Below are 22,386 nucleotides of genomic sequence, written 5' to 3' on the forward strand. Positions count from 1 at the left end.
AGGTTAATATGTAAAAGTCAACCATTTTCCTATATGCCAAAAGTAAACACATGGAATTTAAATTAAAAACAAAATACAGGACTTTCCCAGTAGTCCAATGGTTAAGAATCTGCCTGTAACGCAGAGGACACAGGTTCAATCCCTGGTCAGGCAGCTAAGATCCCACATGCCTTAGAGCAACTAAGCCCATGCACCACAACTACGGAGGCTGGTGTGATGCTGCAACTAAGACCTGTTGCAGCCAAATGAATAAAATAAAAATTAAAAAACAAAAAAACCACAGCACTATTTATATTAACACCTAAAGAAATTACTTAAGTATAAATCTAATAAAATATGTACAAGATCTATAAGAGAAGAACTACAGAACTCTGATGAACGATATCAAAGAATAAATGGAGATATTCCATGTTCATGAAAAGAAAGAATCAATACTGTCAAAGTGTCAGTTCTTCACAATATTATCTATGAATTCAATATGATCCCAATCAAATTATCAGCAAGTTATCAATATTTTGTGAGTATCAACAAAACTGACTCTAAAGTTCACAGGGAGAGGCAAAGAGTCGGAATAGTCAATACAATATCAAAAGAGAAGAACAAAGTTGGCTGACTGGTGTTACCTAATTTCAAGATTTACTATAAAGCTATAGTAATCAACAGTGTAGTATCAGCAAGAGAATAGACAAATAGATTAAGGGAACAGAATACAGAGCCCAGAAATTGGCCCTTATAGTCAACTGATCTTTGATAAAAGAGCAAAGGTAATAAGATGGAGTAAAGACAGTCTCTTCAACAAACGGTGCTGGAATAACTGGACATCTATATGCAAAAAAAAGAAAAATGACATGTCTGACAAAGGCTTTACCCTCTCCACAAAAATTAATTAAAATGGATCATAGACCTAAATGTAAAATGCAAAACTTACAAAACTCTTGGAAAATATAGGGGAAAATGTAGCTAACTTTGGGTATAGTGGTACCTTTGTAAATACAACACCAAAGACATGATCCCTGAAAGAAACAGCTGATTAGCTGAAACTCATTAAAATTAAAAACTTTTGCTCTGTAAAAGACAATATCAAGAGAATGAGAAGACAAGCCACTTTAGCAGCTATCTCATTGACCTGTAGTACACAATTCCTGTAGATTTGGATGATTTTTCAGGCTTTGTATCCCAGCTATACTGGTTTTTAACTCCCAACTTTCTAGTTTTTCACAAGTTTAATTCCAGCATCCTGAAAGGTACTTCATCTTCACAGTGAAGATAGACATAAATCATTTGTGTAAGTAAAACTTCCCTTATTCTAAATATTTTTAAAAGGTAAAGCACACAATTTTATTTTAGAAATTTAGGTGAAAATGTCTCTGGGAAATCTATCTGCTGTGGGTTTAAATATTTTATTGTATATAGTACAGGGCCAAAATCCTACTATGGTCACATAAAGTAGATGCTCGATGATGCCCATAAGCCAGAGAAAGGGCGGGAAGAGAAAGGCAAAGAGGCAGAAAAACAGTGTTTATATAAATTACAGACCAAGATTCCAGCATAAACAGCCAAAAACTTTTTACCAGATTCCCACAATAGTGTGAAAAAAAGAACACCAAATAGGTTTAGATGCACAAAAATAACTGCCAGGATACAATAGCCTCCAAACTTTTAAAATACCACATAAACTACCCACCTCAACAAGGGGAAACCTTACACAGAATTCTGAACAGAATAAAACACTGAAAATACTGGATGACAGTGTTAAGAGAAAGAGCCCAGCATACTGAACCTCCCAACCCTACTTTAAATTGCACAGTAGCCCTGGGGCTTGGCAGAACACAGCTAGAAAACCACTGCTCAACTGGATGCTCAGGATGAAAGACAATACATGATTGCAAAATATTAGCATTGTCGTTTTAACACTGTAATAGCTGTTTAACATTCAGTTCAAATCTGTGACCGTAAAGTAAACTGGTGTTGAAATTAATAGTTTAACTAAGTTATAGTTTAACCAGCGAGTCTAGATTTGATAAATAAAAACTAACCAATCTTAGTTCTACAGCATCAAAAATACAGCCTTTTTTTCCTTTTTTTTTTTACATTGAAGTACAGATGACATATAGTATGTTAGTTTCAGGTGTAAAACATAGTGATTCAACACATATACATTATTACTGATCACCATGACAAGTCTAATAGCCATCTGTCACTATACAAAACTATTACAATATTATAAACTATATTTCCTAAGCTGCACATCACATTCCATGACTTAATTATTTCATAACTGGAAATTTAAATTAATTTCTTTCACCTATTTTGCCCAACTCCCCTCATCCTCTCCTCCATGACAACTACCAGTTTGTTCTCTGGATCTATGAGTCTGTTTCTGCTTTGTTTCATCTCTTAGATTCCACATGTAAGTGAAGTCATATGGAATTTGTTTTTCTCTGTCTTATTTCACTTAGCAAAATATCCTCCAGGGACATCCACATGTTGCAAATGGTAAAATTTCATTCTTTTTTATGACTCATATACCACATTTTCTTTATCCATTCATCTATCAATGGGCACTTGGGTTGCCTCTGTATCTTTATTACTGTGAATAATGATGCAATAGGGATGCACATATCCTTTTGAATTAGTCTTTTTTTGGAAAAATTGACCAGAATTGTTAGATCATATGGTAGTTCCTTTTTTAATTTTTAAGGAATCTCTATGCTGTGCTCCCAGTTTATATTCCCACCAACACTGCATGGGGGTTTCCCAGATGGCACAATAAAGAATCCGCCTGCCAATGCAGGAGACACAAGAGACTTGGGTTCAATTCCTGGGTCAGGAAGATTTCCCTGAGTAGGAAATGGCAACCCACTCCAGTATTGTTGCCTGGAAAATTCCACGGACAGAGCAGCCTGGTGGGCTACAATCCATGGGGTTGCAACAGTTGGACATGACAGAGTACACACACACAACAGTGCATGAGGGTTCCCCTCTCTTCCTCAACACTTCTTTGTTACCTTTGGATAATAGACATTCTGACAGGTGTGAGATGGTATCTCACTGTGGTTTTGAATTGCATTTTCCTGATGATTAGTGATGCTGAATATCTTTTCTCAAGTCTGTATGTCTCCTTTGGAAAAATGTCTATTCAAGTCCTCTGCCAATATTTTTATATCAGGTTGTTTTTTGACCTTGACCTCTTTAAGTTCCTTGTATATTTTAGATATTAAACTCCTTATAAAATAAATCATTTCCAAATATGTTCTCCAATTCAATTTTCTTGGACACTAAAATCACTGCAGATGATGACTGCAGCCATGAAATTAAAACACGTTTGCTCCTTGAAAGAAAAGCTATGACAAACCTAGACAGCATATTAAAAAGCAGAAACATTTTGCTGACAAAGATTCATCTAGTCAAAGTTATGGTTTTTCCAGCAGTCATGTATGGATGTGAGAGTTGGACCATAAAGAAAGCTGAGCACCAAAGAAATGATGCTTTTGAGCTGTGGTGTTGGAGAAGACTCTTGAGAGTCCCCTGAACTGCAAGGAAATCAAACCAGTCAATCATAAAGGAAATCAATCCTGAATATTCATTGGAAGGACTGATGCTGAAGCTGAAACTCCAATACTTCAGCCTCCTGATGCAAAGAACTGCCTCTTCTTCTGATGCTGGGAAAGATTGAAGGCAGGAGGAGAAACGGACAACAGAGGATGAGATGGTTTGATGGCATCACCGACTCAATGGACATGAGTCTGAGCAAGCTCCAGAAGTTGATGATGGACAGGGAAGCCTGATGTGCTGCAGTCCATGGAGTCACAGAGTTGGACACGACTGAGTGACTGAACTGATTCAGCAGCATACCTTTTCATTTTGTTGATAGTTCCTCTGCTATCAGTTCCTGTGCAAGGTTTTTTAGTTAGATATAGTCCCACTTGTTTATTTTTACTTTTGTTTACCTTGCCTGAAGACACAGATCCAAATATATATATATACATATACATATATGTATATGTATACACACACACACATATATATATTGCTATGAACAATGCCAAAGAACATGTTGCCTATGTTCTCTTCTACGAGTTTTATGCTTTCAGGTTTCACATTTATGTGTCATCTATTTTGAGTTTATTTTTATACATGGTATTCTTTTTTTCCAGCACCATTATTTGAAGAGACTGTCTTTTCCCCCATTGTATATTCTGGGCTTCCTTGTCATAAATTAGTTCAGTTCAGCCACTCAGTTGTGTCCAACTCTTTGCAACACCATGGACTGCAGCACACCAGGCTTCCTTGTCTATATCACCAACTCTCGGAGCTTGCTCAAACTCATGTACATCAAGTTAGTGATGCATCCAACCATCTTATCCTCTATCATCCCCTTCTCTTCCTGCTATCATTCTTTCCTAGCATGAGGGTCTTTTTAATGAGTCAGTTCTTTGCATCAGGTGGCCAAAGTACTGGAGCTTCAGCTTCAGCATCAGTCCTTCCAATGAAACATTCAGGACTGATTTCCTTTAGGATGGACTGGTTTGATCTCCTTGCAACTCAAGGGACTCTCAAAGAGTCTTCTCCAACACCACAGTTCAAAAGCATCAATTCTTTGGCGCTCAGCTTTAAGATCCAACTCTTAATATCCATACATAACTACTGGAAAAACCATAGCTCTGACTAGACTGACCTTTGTCAGCAAAGTAATGTCCCTGCTTTTTAATATGCTGTCTAGGTTGGTCACAGCTTTTCTTCCAAGGAGTAAGTGTCTTTTAATTTCATGGCTGCAGTCACCATCTGCAGTGATTTTGGAGCCCAAGAAAATGAAGTCTGTCACTGTTTCCATTGTTTCCCCATCTATTTGCCACAAAGTGATGGGACCAGATACCATGATCTTACTTTTCTGAATGTTGAGTTTTAAGTCAACTTTTTCACTCTCCTCTTTCACTTTCATCGAGGCTCTTTAGTTCTTCTTTACTTTCTGCCATAAGTGTGGGGTCATTAATCTGAGGTTATTAATGTTTCTCCTGTCAATTGTGATTCCAGCTTGTGCTTCATCAAGCCCATCATTTCGCATGATGCACTTTACATCTAAGTTAAATAAACAGGGTGACAATATACGGCCTTGATGTGCTCCTTTCCCAATTTATATGGTCATAAGTTAATGACCATATAAATTAATGACCATATAAATGTAAATTTATTTCTGGGCTCTTTATTTGGTCCATTGATCTGTGTCTGTTTTTATGCCAGCACCATATACTTTTGATTACAATAGATTTGTACAATAGTTTGAAATCAGGGAATATGCAACTTTCTTTTTCTTTTTTAAGATCACTTTAGCTCTTTGGGGTGTGGTTTTGTGTGTGTGTGATTCTATATAAACTTTAGATTTATCTGTTCTAGTTCTGTGGAAAATGTCATTGGAATTTTGATAAGGACTGCACTGAATGTGTAAACTGCTTTAGGTAGTATGGACATTTTAACAGTATTAATTCTTCTAATCAACGAGCATGTATATCTTTCAATTTATTTATGTCATCTCCATCTGCAATTTCTGTCAACATCTTAGTTTTCAAAGTACAAGTGTTTCACATTTTTGGTATTTTAAACTTTTAAACTTTTTGATGCAGTTGTAAATGGGCCTGAAATCTTAATTTCTCTGATAGTACATGATTCATGTCCAAAAAAGCAACACATTTCTGTATATTGATTCTTGTAGATATCAACTTTACTGAATTCATTATTTGTAGCCTTTTTAAAAAATTATTACTATTGTGGAGGCTTTAGGGTTTTCTGTATGTAGTAACATATCACCTGCAAACAGTTTTTCTTCTTGCTTTCCAATCTGGGTGCCTTTTATCTTTTTCTTGCCTGATTGCAATGGTTAGGATTCCTAAAACTATGTTGAAAAAAACTGGTGAGGATGGACATCCTTGTGTGTTTCCTAATCTTAGTAGAAAAGCTTTCAGCCTTTCAGTTGAATATTATTCCAGCTGTGGGTTTCTCATATATTGTTGTTGTTCAGTCACTAAGTCATGTCCAACTCTTTGCCACCCTATGAACTGCAGCATGCCAAGTTTCTCTGTCCATTACTATATCCCTGAGTTTCTTCAAATCCATCTCCATTGAGTCACTGATGCCATCCAACCATCTCATCTTCTGTCAGCCCCTTCTCTTGCCCTCAATTTTCCCCAGCATCAGGGTCTTTTCCAATGAGTTAGCTCTTTGCATCAGGTGACCAAAATATTGAACCTCTGTCAGCAAAATGATGTGTTTGCTTCTTAATAGGCTGATTAGGTTTGTAATAGCTTTTCTTCCAAGGAGCATCTTTTAATTTCATGGCTGCAGTCGTCATCTGCATTGATCTTGGAGCCCAAGAAAACAAAATGTCACTGCTTTCACTTTTCCCCCTTCTATTTACCCTGAAGTAATGGGACTGGATGCCATGATCTTATTTTTTTGAATGTTGAGTTTTTTTCACTCTCCTCTTCCAGCTTCGTCATGAGGTTTTTTAGTTCCTCTTCATTTTCTGCCATTAGATGGTGTCACCTGCATATTTAAGGCTGCTTATGTTTCTCCTGGCAATCTTGATTCCAGCTTGTGACTCATCCAGCCTGGCATTTCACATGATGTACTCTGCATATAAGTTAAATAAGCAGGGTGACAATATACAGCCTTGATGTACTTTTTCCCCTAATTTTGAACCAGTCCATTATTTCATGTCAGGTTCTGTTGCTTCTTGACCTGCACACAGGTTTCTCAGGAGGCAGGTAAGGTGGTCTAATATGCTCATCTCTTTAAGAATCTTCCACAGTTTGTTGTTATCCATGCTGTCAAAGGCTTCAGTGTAGTCAGTGAAGCAGAAGCAGATATTTTGGGGAATTCCCTTGCTTTCTCTACAATCCAATGGATGTTGGCAACTGGATCTCTAGTTCCACTGCCTTTTCTAAACCCAGCTTGTACATCTGGAAGTTCTTGGTTCATGTACTATTGAAGCCTATCTTGAAGGGTTTTGAGCATGACCTTGCTAACATGTGAAATGAGCACAAGTGTATGGTAGTCTGAACATTCTTTGGCCTTGTCCTTCTTTGGGATTGAAATGAAAATTGACATTTTTCAGTCCTGTGGCCACTGCTGAGTTTTCCAAATTTGCTGGCATATTGAGTCCAGCACTTTAACAGCATCATCTTTAAGGATTGTGAAGAGCTGAGCTAGAATTCCATCACCTCCACTAGTTTTGTTCATAGTGATGCTTCCTAAGGCCCACTTGACTTCACAGTCCAGGATGTCTGGCTCTAGACAGTGACCACACCATCACAGTTATCTGGGTCACTAAGACCTTTATGTACAGTTCTTATGTGTATTCTTGCCACCTCTTCTTAATCTCTTCTGTTTCTGTTAGGTCCTTACCATTTCTGTCCTTTATTGTGTCCACCGTTGCAGGAAATGTTCACTTCGTGTCTCTAAATTTCTTAAAGAGACCTCTAGTCTTTCCCATTCTATTATTTTCCTCTGTTTATTTGCATTGTTCACTTAAGAAGACTTTCTTCTCTCTCCTTGCTATTCTTCAGAACTCTGCATTCAGTTGGGTTTACCCTTTCCTTTCTCCTTTGCCTTTTGTGTCTCTTCTTTTCTCAGCTATCAGAATAGCCTCCTCAGATAACCATTTTGCCTTATTGCCTTTCTTCTTCTTTGGGATGGTTTTGGTCACTACCTCCTGTACAATGCTATGAACCTTCGTCCATAGTTCTTCAGGCATTGTCTCTGTCTCTTTGTCTTCAGGCACACTGTCTCTGTCTCTCTCAGGCACTCTGCTATATATACACACACATATATGTGTGTGTGTGTGTATGCCACATCTTTTTTTAATTTTTAAATTTATTTATATTTTTAACTGAAGGATAATTGCTTCACTGAATTTTGTTGGTTTCTGCCAAACATCAACAAGACTCAACCATAGGTATGCGTATGTCCTCTCCCTCTTTAACCTCCCTCCCATCTCCCTCCCCGTCCCAACCCTCTAGGTTGATACAGAACCCCTGTATGAGTTCCCTGAGACATACAGCAAATTCCCACTGCCTATCTATTTTACATACGGTAATATAAGTTTCCATGTTACTCTCTCCATACATCTCACACTCTCCTCCTCTCTCCCCCTCTCTCCCCCCTCTCTTCCCCTCTCTTCCCCTCTCCCCGTGTCGAAAAGTCTGTTCTATATGTTTGTTTCTCTGCTGTTGCCCTGCAAATAAAATCTTCGATACCATCTTTCTAGATTCCATAAATATGTACTAGTATAGGATATTTATCTTTCTCTTTCTGACTTATCACTCTGTATAATAGGCTCTAGGGTCATCCTCATTAGAACTGCTTCAAATGTGCTCCTGTTTATGGCTGAGTCCTGGGTGTTCACTGGAAGGACTGATGTTGAAGCTGAAACTCAAATACTTTGGCCACTTCATGCGAAGAGCTGACTCACTGGAAAAGACCCTAATGCTGGGAAGGATTGGGGTCAGGAAGAGAAGGGGACGACGGAGGATGAGATGGCTGGATAGTATCACTGACTCGAAGGACATGGGTTTGGGTAGACCCCGGGAGTTAGTGATGGACAGGGAGGCCTGGCGTGCTGCAATTCATGTGGTCTCAAAGAGTCAGACACAACTGAGTGACTGAACTGAACTGAACTGATATTCCACTGTGCATATGTACCACAACTTTTATTCATTCATCTGTTGATGAATGCTTTCACATTCTAGCTCTTGTAAATAATGCTGCAAAGAACATTGGGGTACATGTGTCTTTTTCAATTTTGGTTTCCTCAGGGTATATGCCTAGGAGTGGGATTGCTGGGTCATATGGTGGTTTTATTCCTAGTTTTTCAAGGAATCTCCATACCATCTTCCATAGTGGCTGTATCAATTTACTTTCCCACCAACAGTGCAAGAGGGTTCCCTTTTCTCCACACCCTCTTCAGCATTTACTGTTTGTGGACTTTTTGATGATGGCCATTCTGACTGGTGTGTGGTAATATCTCACTGTAGTTTTCATTTGCATTTCTTTAATAATGAGTGATGTTGAGCATCTTTTCATGTGTTTGTTAGCCATCTGTATGTCTTCTTTGTAGAAATGTCTGTTTAGGTCTTTTTCTCACTTTTGTTGTTTTTCTATTATTGAGTTGTAGGAGCTGCTTGTATATTTTGGAAATTAATCCTTTGTCAGTTGTTTCATTTGCTATTATTTTCTCCCATTCTGAGGGTTGTCTTTTCACCTTGCTTATAGTTTCCTTTATATATATGCCACATCTTCTTTATCCATTCATCTGCCAATGGACATTTACGTTGCTTCCATGTCTTGGCTACTGTAATCAGTGCTGTTATGAACATTGGGGGGCGTGTATCTTTTAGAATTAAAGCTATCTGTTTATATATGCCCAGAAATAGGATAAAGCTGAGTCATATGGTAACTCTCTTTTTAGTTTTTAAAGAAACCTCCATACTACTTTCCATAGTAGCTACACCAGTTCACATTACCTGCCAACAGTGTAGGAAGATCCCTATTTCTCCACATTCTCTCCAATATTTACTATTTGTAGATTTTTTAATGATGGCCATTCTGACGAGTGTAAGGTACAACCTTGTTTTGATTTTCATTTCTCTAATAATCAGTGGTGTTTAGCATCTTTTCAACAGCTTATTGGCCATCTGTATGTCTTCTTTGAAAAAATGTCTACTTGTGCCCATTTTTTATTATATTATCTTTTTGTTATTGAGTTCTGTGTACTATTTCTATATTTTAGAAATTAAGGCCTTATCAATTATGTTGTTTGCTAATATTTTCTCCCTGTTTGTAGCTGTCTTTTTATTCTGTTTATGGTTTCCTGAAAAGCATCTAAGTTTGATTAGGTCCCATTTGATTTTTTAAAAATTTTATTACTTTGCGAGGCTGACCTAAGAAAACATTGCTACAATTTATGTCACATCATGTTTTGCCTATGTTCTCCTCTCAGAGTTTTATGGTGTTTAGTATTTTTATTACCTCCTTTTTGAACTCAGGATGTGGTAGACTGGAGAGGTCTGTTTCACTGTTTATTCTTTCAGGAGACTTTTCTTGTTCTTTTAATTGGGAGTGGTTCCTCTGCTTCTTTATATTTCTAACTCTATAAATTTAGGAGAAACAGTTACCTACTTGTGGCTGTTATTTATGTAGGAGCATCTGTGTGTGGCTTGCATGTGTCTAATATTTTTGCTGCAAGGACTTTTGGTATAGAAGCCTCCTATGTCTTTCCTCAGAGTTTGCTCTGTGTTATCCCCTTGATACAGGGTGTGATTGGTCTTGTAACCAGAGCCTGCACTGCATGTTGAACAGGGCCTCCTCTTTGCTCTGTGGCTGTCAAAGCCCTGTCAGGAGTAGGCTCTGCTCCCCAGTTGTTGGAGCAGATGACCCTAGATCTGTTTATGAGCTACAGTGTGGGGTAGGTGTAACTGGTGCACTTCCACTGGGAGAAGAGTCACTGAACATTCCTCCGCAGGAGCTACCCACCAGAAAGTACACTCTTCGGTGTCAGCTTTTACCCAGTGTGCACGCTCACAAAGTACACTGCTGCTACCCTGCTGCTGGCGCTGCTTTCAGCTGTGAAAATGTCGGAACTGGATGTCCCTCAGGCGCTGTGCTCACAACGTCATCAGCAGAGATGCACTGACACAGATCTACTTACGTCAGGCACTGGGACCCACCACAGTCATGAGTAGTCGCACACCTGGACCTGCTATGGGAGATACAGTATCAGCCTGGCCCTGGCTCCACATGTCCCTGCCCACAAGGTCCACCTTCTACCTCCAGACCCACCTCAGCCACAGGAGTACCAGTAATCTGCTCAGATATCCCACCACCACTGAGTTTACAAAGGCACTCCAGGTGTAAATCTGCTGAAGGTGCAAAGCCACCACATAAAGTTCAGATTTCAGCCCTGCTTCCAAAGTCATGTGGCCCCTGGGGATCTGCCCATATTTCAGCCCCGCTTCTGGGTTGGACAACCCTTCTGTGTCTGCATGCTCCCAAAGCTCATGGAGGCAGAGCCATACGCACTGCAAGCATGCCAAAAATGAGGCTCCTATAGTGAGGCCCCACCTCCTCCTCTGCATGCTTGTTAACATGCAATTTCTATGTGGACCTCAGCTCTGTCCTGCATACACTCCCAGTTCTGGCCCACACTCCAACTCCTTCAGGTTGTCTCCACACAGTCAACTCCAGTCCTATGGTCTGGCCTCTGAAGCCTGAGTTTTAGCACTCAGCCCCTGCATGCACCATCAGATATATATCACAGGCTGGGGAGTGCAGTGAGGTGGCCCAGATCATCTGTGTTTTTGGTCTCTGTTCTGCCTGCCGCAAGGTATCTTCTCCACTCTCCTCTGAACCTCTGAAGCTCCCTTTCAGTCCTGGCTGATCTCCTAGCTGATGAATGGGAGTTCCCAGGATGAGGGAATCTTTCCCTTTCACAACTCCCTCCCAGGGGCACTTCAAATACTTCCCCTTTGTTTTTTCCATACTGCTCAAGTACATGGTGATCATTCTTGCAACTGTGGTTGTATGAGATCCTCTGTCACCATTCAATAGGTATTCTATGAGAACTGTTTCACATGTAAATGTATTTGTGATGTATTTATGGGAGTAGGTGAGCTCCAAATCCTTCTATTTCTGCCACCTTGATCTCTCCATCTGAATTATTTTAGATATAATTTTACTACTTTTATTTTTTAAACTTTATACTAGTTTTAAAGGTGGATGATCTACTACCTTTACTATATGTTTGCCTTTACCAGTAAGTTTTTTTTTTTCTTTCATAATTTTCTTGTTTCTAGAAATTGGCTTTTCTTTTCCATTTACAGGAGTTCCTTTAACTTTCTTTCAAGGCTAATTTAGGGGTGGTGAACTCCTTTAGCTTTTTCACTCTATAAAATTCTCTTTCCCTCCTTCAATTCTAAATGATAACCTTGCCAGTTAGGCTACTCTTGGTTGTATTTTTTTTTTCTTTTAGCACTTTGAATATATCATGCCAGTGGCCTGTAGTTTCTGCTGATAAATCTGGAGAGATTTATGGGAATTCCTTTTTACACAACTAGTTTCTCTGTGTGCATGCGTGTGTGTGTGTGTGTGTGTGTGTGTGTGTGTGTGTGTGTTTAAGATTCTCTTTAACTTTTAACATTTAGTTATATTGTGTCTTTATGGGTTCATATATGTGTGTCTCTTTGGGTTCATCTTGTTTGGAACTCTCTATGTGCTTCCTGAACTTGCATGCCTATTTCCTTTGCCAGATTACAGAAGTTTTCAGCCATTATTTCCTCAAATAGGTTTTCTGTCCCTTCCTCTTTCTTCTCCTTCCAGGAACCCTACAATGCCAATGATAGCATGCTTGATGTTATCTTGTACATGCCTGCCCAGTCGCTCAGTTGTGTCCAACTCTTTGCAACCCAATGGACTATAGCATGCCAGACTTCTCTGTCCATGGGATTGGCCTGGCAAGAATACTGGAGTGGGTTGTCATTTCCTACTCAAGGGGCTTTCCCTGACCCATGGGTCAAACCTGCATCTCCTGCATTGGCAAGTGGATTATTTACCACTGAATCACCTGGGAAGTCCTCACTCAGGAATCCCTTAAACTATCCTCACTTTTTAAAATTCTTTGTTCTTTTTGCTGTTTTGCTGGGGTAATTTCTACTACCCCGTCTTCCAGATTGCTGATCGATTCTTTTATATCCTCTAATCTGCTGTTGATTCCCTCTAGTGCATTTTTCATTTCAGTTATTGTATTCTTCAGTTCTGATTGGATCTTTACTATATATCTATACCTATGTTGCTGCTGAGTCGCTTCAGTCGTGTCCAACTCTGTGCGACCCCATAGATGGCAGCCCACCAGGCTTCCCCGTCCCTGGGATTCTCCAGGCAAGAACATTGGAGTGGGTTGCCATTTCCTTCTCCAATGCATGAAAGTGAAAAGTGAAAGTGAAAAGAGTCAGTCATGTCTGACTCTTCACGACCCCATGGACTGCAGCCTACCAGGCTCCTCCATCCATGGGATTTTCCAGGCAAGAGTACTATATACATATATATATATTTATCACTTTGAGTTCTGAGTTCATCCATTCTTATGCCAAGTTTGGAGAATCTCTATGACTATTACTTTGAATTCTTTCTCTGGTAAATTGCAGTATCCCTGCTTTATAATTTTTTTTTTCTTTTTCCTGAGGTTTGGTCTTAGCTTTCAATTGGAAGCTACCTCTTTGTCTCATTTTGTTTAACTCTCATTGTTTGTTTCTATGTATGAGGTATATTAGCTACATCTCCAGCCAAGTGCTCCAGGGGTATACCCCATGTGGGTATGTGTGCTCTCCTGTTTTTACTGAGCCATGATTACTGCAGGCACATTGGTAGGTGGGACTGGTCCTCAAGCCAGCTGGCTGTAAAGCTTGGCTATGACTGCTGAGGGCAGGCATAGCCTATTTTTAATTGAGTCAGTATTTCTATCACATACAAATAGTTTTTAAGCAGAGTGAAAATCACATAGTCACTGCAAGAACATATTCTAAATTTTCATTAATCATAATTAATCAGTCTTAGTGAAAATCACTCAGCTGTGTCTGACTCTTTGTGACTCCATGGACTATGTGTATGTAGTCCATGAAATTCTCCAGGCCAGAATACTGAAGTGGATAGCTATTACCTTCTCCAGGGGATCTTTCTAACCTAGGGATCAAACCCAGGTCTCCTACACTGCTGGCAGATTTGTTACCAGCTGAGCCACCAGGGAAGTGCGAACCAGAATAAATACACTACACCAATACAGCAGTCACAGCCATGCGGGGCCACTGAGCACCTGAATTATGGCTAGTCCAAACTGAGATGTACCCAAAGCATAATACACACTGGATCAAAGATTCCATCTTTTAAAAAATGTGAATGTTATAATAATATTTTCATAAAGTGAGATACTGCACTCAAGATGGCAGAGTAGAAGATGTATGCTCATCTTCTCCTGCGAGAACACCAAAATTGCAACTAGATACTGAACAACCATTGACAGGACAATGTTGGATTCCACCAAAAAAAGGCCATTCAGGTATGACCTAAATCAAATCCCTTATGATTATACAGTGGAAATGACAAATAGATTCAAGGGATTAGATCTGATAGTGCCTGAAGAACTATGCACGGAGGTTTGTAACATTGTACAGGTGAACATTGAGGCAGTGATCAAAACCATCCCCAAGAAAAAGAAATGCAAAAAGGCAAATGGTTGTCTGAGGAGGCCTTACAAATAGCTGAGAAAAGAAGAGAAGATAAAGGCAAAGGAGAAAAGGAAAAATACACCCATCATACCAACTGCAGAGTTCCAAATAGCAAGAGATAAGGTGGCCTTTCTAAGTGAACAGTGCAAAGAAATAGAGGAAAGCAATAGAATGGGAAAGACTAGAGATCTCTTTAAGAAAATCAGAGATACCAAGGGGACATTTTATGCAAAGATGGGCACAATAAAGGACAGAAACGGTATGGACCTAACAGAAGTAGAATATATTAAGAAGATGTGGCAAGAATACACAGAAGAACTATACCAAAAAGATCTTCATGACTCAAAAAACCACAATGGTGTGATCACTCACCTAAAGCCAGACATCTTGGAATGCGAAGTCAAGTGGGTCTTTAGGAAATATCACTATGAACAAAGCTAGAGGAGGTGGTAGAAATCCAGGTGAGCTATTTCAAATCCTAAAAAGTGATGCTATTAAAGTGCTGCACTCAATATGCCAGCAAATTTGGAAAACAGCAGTGGCCACAGGACTGAAAAAAGGTCAATTTTCATTCCAATCCCAAAGAAGGGCAATGTCAAAGAATGTTCAAACTACTGCACACTTGCACTCTTTTCACATGCTGGCAAAATAATGCTCAATTTTCTCCAAGCTAGACTTCAACAGTACCTGAACCGTGAACTTCCAGATGTTCAAGCTAGATTAAGAAAATTCAAAGGAATTGGAGATCAAATTGCCAACATCTGCTGGATCACAAAAACAATCAAAAGAATTCCAGAAAAACATCTACTTCTGCTTCATTGACTACACTAAAGCCTTCGACTGTGTGGATCACAACAAATTGTGGAAAATTCTTCAAGAGATGGGAATATCGAACCACCTATCTGCCTCCTGTAAAACCTGTATGCAGATCAAGAAGCAACAATTATAACCGGACATAGAAAAATGGACTGGTTCAAAATTGAAAAGGAGTACATCAAGACTGTATATTGTCACTCTGCTTATTTAACTGATATGCAGAGTGCATCATGCGAAATCCTGGGCTGGATGAAGTATAAGCTAGAATGAAGATTACCAGGAGAAGTATCAATAACCTCAGATATGCAGATGACATCACCCTTATGGCAGAAAGCAAAGAATAACCAAAGAGCTTCTTGATAAAAGTGAAAGAGGAGAGTGAAAAAGCTGGCTTAAAACTCAACATTCAAAAAACCAAGATCACGGCATCCAGTCTGATAACTTCAATAGATGGGGAAACAATGGAAACAGTGACAGACTATTTTTTTGCCCTCCAAATTCACTACAGATGGTAAACGCAATTACAAAATTAAAAGATGCTTGCTCCTCAGAAGAAAAGCTATGACCAACCTAGACAGTCTATTAAAAAGCAGAAACATCAGTTTGCTGACAAAGACCCATATAGTCAAAGCTATGGTTTTTCCAGCAGTTATGTATGATGGATGTGAGAGCTGGACCATAAAGAAAGCTGAGGGATGAAGAATTGATGCTTTTGAACTGTAGTGTTGGCGAAGACTCTTGAGAATCCCTTGGGCTGCAAGGATATCAAACCAGTCAATCCTAAAGGAAATCAATCCTGAATATTCACTGGAAGGACTGATACTGAAGCTGAAACTCCAATCCTTTGGCCACCTGATGCAAAGATCCAACTCTTTAGAAAAGACCCTGATGCTGGGAAAGATTGAAGGCAGGAAGAGAAGGGGACGAGAGGATGAGATGGTTGGATGGCATCATCGACTCAATGGACATGAGTTTGAGCAAGTTGTGGGAGATAGTGGGAAGCTGTAAGAGGACAGGGAAGCCTAGTGTGCTGCAGTCCATAGGGCCTCAAAGAGTCGGGCACGACTGAGCAAATGAACAACACAAAAGAGATAACTAGAATATATTAATTTTATCTGTTTCTTTTTACTTTATTAATGTGACTTACAGAAAATTTTATACATAGGTGGTTCATATTATATTTCTATTGGACAGAGCTACACTAGAATATCTCAAGACTACCTCTTCCAATATGAAAAGTCAGAAAGAAAAATATAAACTGTTTATAAAATGATTACTTCTCTTAAATATCTAGAGTTAGAGGTATCTTAAAGCCAATATATTTTTAAGCCTTTTTTTTCCCCACTAGCCACTGCCAGTAATTTTTTTGAACCAGAAACCAGAGCTTTCTCTTATTAATATAACAAATAGCATTTTAACTATTCTAGTGGAGCATGTGTGTGCATTATTTGCTCAGTCGTGTCTGACTCTTTGCAACCCCATGGACTATAGCCCACCATGCTCTTCTATTCATGGAATTCTTACTGGAGTGGGCAGCCGTTCCCTTCTCCAGGGAAATCTTCTTGACCCAGAGATCAAATCTGGGTCTCCTGCATTGCAGGCAGATTCTTTACCATTCTAGTAGAGTGGGTAGAATTATTTCAACAATACAAATCACAAGAGAGGTGGTTAAAAGTAAAGAAATAATTAAGAAAGTAATTTATGTCATGGAGATAAAAATAAAAGCCAAGGGTGGGGAGCTAATATGTGAGAATAGGGAAAAGGCTGGAGATTGAACTCAAATTCTCCTCTGGCTTTGTGGTATGTAATCTTTGGGCTTCAAGAAAATAACTTTTCCACATAGTGAGATTACTGAGAAGAATATGATACAAAGCAACAAGTATTCTTTTTTTAATTTTCCAAAGAACCCCAACATGAAGTTATGCCACTGTAGGCATCAATTTTTACCACGCTTTCCATTAGAGTGAACTCCAAACACGTCAGTGCAGACAACAGCTCTGGAGTATTTCCACTAAAGAAACATCTTGAAAAGACAGCCCATCAGTGGTATAGCTCCCAGTAAGGCCTTATCACTACTGTGTCTCTGTCATCATAAACTTTTAAACAGTAAATCTGAGCCAATTCAATTAAGTATATGATAATTCTACCAAGACAACAGATTAACATTTGTGTTAGGATCATCTTTCTTTCATAAGGAAAATATGCCTTTAGAAATATAATATATATTCAAACCTGAATAATATCATATAGCCCATATAAATACTTCAAAAGGAAAACATATACAATGCAGGCTTTACTTTTCTCACATACCATGTATAAGCTAAGTATTTTACATTCTGAGCTGGCTTAAAATTTTAATTTTTTTCAAATGTTCTTAATGTTCTCTAAGACTTCCCTGAATGATTCCTTTTCACTCACTGTATTATTTGGGCAGGAGGGAAAGTAGCAAGTGATTATTTGCCCTCTACACAGAAATGATCTTATGTTTCAGTGACTATTCTGATGTTTTCCTATGCTTATACAACCATCATTCTGTCTTTGCATCTAATAAAGTACTTACAACTGTTTAACAACTGTACTTTCAAATTTAATATATTTTAATATTTGATAGCACAAACATCACCCTTATAAAAAATGTTGCCTAGTACCATTCATTTATCCTTCCACATGAATTTTAGAACCATTCTGCAAAGTTTTCAAAATGTAACAGACAACAAATTATGTGGATAATCATTTGGAAAAAAATATAGATCCCTATCAAATTCCTTGTACCAAAAGAATTTTCAGATCAAATATATTAAGAAGTTATAAAGCATTAGAAGAAATCTTGGCTTATGTAAGTCTTTATGGTATGACAACAAAGATAAAAACCTTAAAGAAAAAATTAATAGAATTAAGCCATTCTAAAAATTGTCTGTAAAACAACTGTATTTCCATAAAAATTAAAGTAATTAAGGTAAAATTAAGGTAAATTTTAGGTAAACTGGGAATTAAGGTAAACTGGGAAAACACACACAACTGCAATAAAACAGCAGAGAGTTAATATAGTCAATGTATATACTAAGAGCTCTTTCATAGTATAATATAAATATTCTTTAAAAGCAAGGGACGGAAATAATTTGCAAAAGAGTGGAAAGTCATAGGTAGATAAAAAATGCTCAGTCTCATTCATAATTAAAGATGCAAATTAAAGCAAATAATCAGATACCATTTTTTCCCACCTATCAGATTGGCAAAGACAAGCCTAAATGTAGGGGAAATTAAAAGAAATATTTAAATAAATAATAGTGTTCAATAATGAGAAAGTGTGAGGAAACAGATATTCTCAAACACTGCTGGTGAAAGTGTGCGTCAGTACATCTTTGAAGATTGACAATACGCATTAGAATCTTTAAGAATGTATGACTACTTTGATGCAGTAATCTTATTTCTAGGGCCATTTCCTAAGAAAATAAATGGACATAAATGCCTAAATATTTAAATAAGGATGTTTACCCAAGCTCTACTTAAGAGTGAAAAAAAAATAAAAACCTAAAAATCCTACAAAAAAATATTGGTTACATGAATTAAGGCATTTAATGGTAGACTAAACTTCTATACAATCATTATGACTCATATTTCCTGACATGTCTTATTTAAAGGGGAAAATTTTTAACTGGTGAAAAGCAAATAAAATATTGTATTGTAAAATGCTTAGCATACTGCCTATCACATTGTAAGCACATAATTTACATTTTTACATTATGTGTCATGGAAAATTTCAAATGTATATAAATAGGGAAAAAATAAGATGATGAACCCTTAAACATTCATCACTTAGCTTCAACAATTATCAACTTTTGCTATTTACAGTAATTTTTTAAGTTCGCAACTATTTCTCCATTGCCATACACACGTATATAGTGTTTTTCCTACCAAATGTACATGAATGCAATATACACTGCATACAAGCACAGAAAAAGTCAGAAGAAATTTACATGCAAATGCTAATCATGGTAAATCTCTAAAGGATGGAACTATGAGTTAATTTATTTAATTCTCATCTTCTCAGTTTTCTAAAATGAACATGTACTATGTCATTTTAATAGCTGACCAAAAGAAAAATACTCAAGCAAATATATGACTCAAAGGGTGAAAGGTTATTCGGAACTCCACTTTTTCTTTTTTCACCATGCAGCTTGTGGGATCTTAGTTATCGAACCAGGGTTGAACCCAGGCCCACAGCAGTGAAAACACTGAGTCCTAATCACTGGACTGTCAGAGAATTCCCTGAACTCCACTTTTATATGTTAAAAAATTTAAAAGAAAAAAATTTTTATCAAAAAAAAAATTTTTTTTTTTAATTTGGGGGTAAGTGTGGCTGTTGAGGGCTTCCCAGGTGGTGCTAGTGGTAAAGATCCTGCTTGCCAACACAGGAGACATTAGAAACACAGGTTCAGTCCCTAGGTCAGGAAGATCCCCTGGAGAAGGACATGGCAACCCACTCCAGTATTCTTGCCTGGAGAATCCCATGGGCTGAGCAGACTGGTGGGCTAGAGTCCATAGGGTCGTAATGAGTCAGACACGACTAAAGCGACTTAGCATGCATTTGGCTATTGATGTCCATTTATCAATCTACAAAGCTTTCTACCCTTATTGTTCAATGGTGATTCACTTATCAACAAAATACAATGTTTCAACCTTAAGTGGAATTCAAAACATTATTTCACACAACAGGAAATTTGAAAAGATTAGATATTAAATTATTTAAGAAATTTTTTAGTCTGTTAACATGACAGTGGTATGTTTAATTTTTTTAAGTCCTAACCTGCTAGGAAATAAGATAATATCTATGATTTGCTTTGTAATATTTCAGCCAAAAGTAAAAAGTAGAAAAGAATGAAATAAAATTGGCAAAATGAGTTGCTGTTCAATGAATATAGAGTCTTACTCTTGTAAGCTGAAAACGTTTTAGAGATTTGTTACACAAAAATGGACATATAGTTAATACTGTACTGTACTCTTTAAAATGGTTAAGATTATACATTTTAATATTTTTTGCCACCATTTTTTAAGATTGGCAAAATGATAACTATTAATGCTGGGTAATGGGTATATAGAAATTTATTTTTAAAACTTTTTTTTAAAATGAGGACCAGAGAGTACTGCTAAGGGAGAAAGAAATAAAAGCAACAGTTTTTTCTTAATCAGAGCAGTTTTAGTTTAAACAAACCACCAGAAGAGTTCAAATACAGAAAACAAATGTTGGCTTTTTAAAGGCTTCTTATTCTACCTCTAGCTGAATTATGGTAAATAAAAATCTCATTTTTTCTAACAATGAAGCTTTAGTTGTGTTGAGTAATCACAATAGCAAATTAAAAAAAAGGATCTATGATCAACAATAAGCATATTACATAGAAGAATAATTGAGAACTTAAAAACTAGGACTCAATTTTCTTTTTTGCCAATCTGAAGCCTATAATATCTTATAGCTACTTATGTCTGTACAGTGCTTTAGCATTCAGGTAAAAATAAAAAAACTCTGGTCTACACTTTCATAATTTTATTGGCCCACTCTGGCTGCATAGCTTGCTGCAGCCTAGTAAATAATTTTGATCCTTTAGATTGCTGTGGGCCCCTTGTACCATTCTGAGTGGAGTCACTAACAGCAGAGCCATTCATGGTAGTTTATTAGCCCACTGATATTTCAGGGTAGATGATTAAAAGTCAATATATTACCAAGATTTAGAGCAGTAAATAACGCAGATTGTTTTTTTACCTTTTTTAAGGCGTCCCTCTAGCTCTTCTTAATTTCTCTGGTAATTCCCTCTTCTATAAAACTGAGATTTCTACCAACCTTGACAAATTATCGTGATACTAAACAGACAACATATAATTACATATTCTAGATCGCTACATTTAGAAGAAGCATTGAGACAGTGTCTAGCACATTGCTATTGTTGTTCAGTCACTAAGTCATATCTGACTCTCTGTAACCCCATGGTCATAAATATTCATTACCCTCTATGTTCACTTCCCTTTTGTTCTTGGTTTTTAATTGAAAAAGCAAACAAACTAAATATGTTCCAAGAAGAAAATTCCTAAATTAGGTAGCTAATTTTTTGTTTTGCTTAAGCCATCAGTTCTTCATTAAAAAAGTTTCTAGTCATGTTATAAAAAGTGTTTCTGTTACCACAAAGATACTGCCTTTTGTTAGTATGAATCTTTGAGCATTTGTGTTCAAACAGGCAGACTGGCCGAAGATCCCTGGCTGAGGACCTCAGCTAAGGCACCCCCAACTATCAGAGATGGAACAAGACACAGACAGAAGTGGGGCCAAGGCAAGAGCCAGAAAGAGCCAGAATAAGTAAGTCAGAGCCAGAAAGAAATGGAAAAGGAGACAGAGAGCAGAGGCAGAAAGAGAAAGGAAGGGAGAGTGAAATCAAAGTGTGGAGTGAGCCGGAGAATGCAAGTCAGTGACAGACTGAGAGAACAAGAGCCCGAGTGAGGGAGGGAGGAACCAGTGCAGGAAAGCATCAAGCAAAGGAGCGTGGGCGTGAGGATGGGAATGAGCACGCTGAGCACACGGCACTGCATTTTTTAAGCTGGTTCAAATTTAATCAAAACCTCTCTGCTCTCATTATTCCAAAAATGTCTTAAACTTACCTGAATTATCTCTGATTGTTCAGCTAGAGCCTTTCTTTGTGCCTCCAGAGAAGACACCTGTTGCTGATAAATCAAGCGCTGCTTCTCCCAGTCCAGTGATTTCTGACGAAATTCCTAAAGAGGCAATTAAGGTACTTAACTTCTAAGTGCTTCCCCTTGCTGTCACCACCTTCCAGATTCACTTTTACTTTAATTTTTCCCCAGGTCCCTGGGTACACATGCACCTTTCTCCACAGCAGGAGCCCCATTACTCACTTAACTAATAGAACTGTAGAGTAACACTAAATTCCTTACATACTGTGCGTCTGGATATCTGTCTTCCTAAATTTAACACACTAATGGTGAAGAGTACGAAACACAGATACTAAACACTGGATTCAAGATGATTTGCAAAGATCTGCTGCCACCTAAGGGTTGTTATAATTTCTTAGTGATTTTTCAGAAAACTGATGTTAAGATAATGAAAATTTCAAAATATGATTATACTTATCACTCACTACCCAAATTCTTGGTATCCAAACCCAGGAACTGAACAGATTCAAAGAAATGTTCAGATAAATCCCTGGGGAGTCCAATTCTCATCAGAATCTAAAATTCAGGAACCAGACAGATTCAGTTAACACAGTATCCTTTAATATCCAAATTTTTATTATCT

General features: G+C 37.9%; 1 protein-coding gene across 9 annotated transcripts in view; it reads right to left on the reverse strand.

The window, feature by feature from the left end:
• Nucleotides 1-22,386, reverse strand: part of CEP63 (centrosomal protein 63) — a 77,449-nt gene that overhangs the window by 22,129 nt on the left and 32,934 nt on the right. For 8 of the 9 annotated variants that reach the window (XM_065942197.1, XM_065942196.1, XM_065942200.1 and 5 more), the window contains one exon: nt 21,732-21,845. The exons of the other annotated variant lie outside the window; for it this stretch is intronic. In XM_065942197.1, the coding sequence (XP_065798269.1) occupies nt 21,732-21,845 (114 nt within the window). The remainder of the gene's footprint in view (nt 1-21,731; nt 21,846-22,386) is intronic. 9 annotated transcript variants of the gene reach the window in all.

Source organism: Muntiacus reevesi, chromosome 8, assembly GCF_963930625.1.
Source record: "Muntiacus reevesi chromosome 8, mMunRee1.1, whole genome shotgun sequence".
Taxonomy (NCBI): domain Eukaryota; kingdom Metazoa; phylum Chordata; class Mammalia; order Artiodactyla; family Cervidae; genus Muntiacus; species Muntiacus reevesi.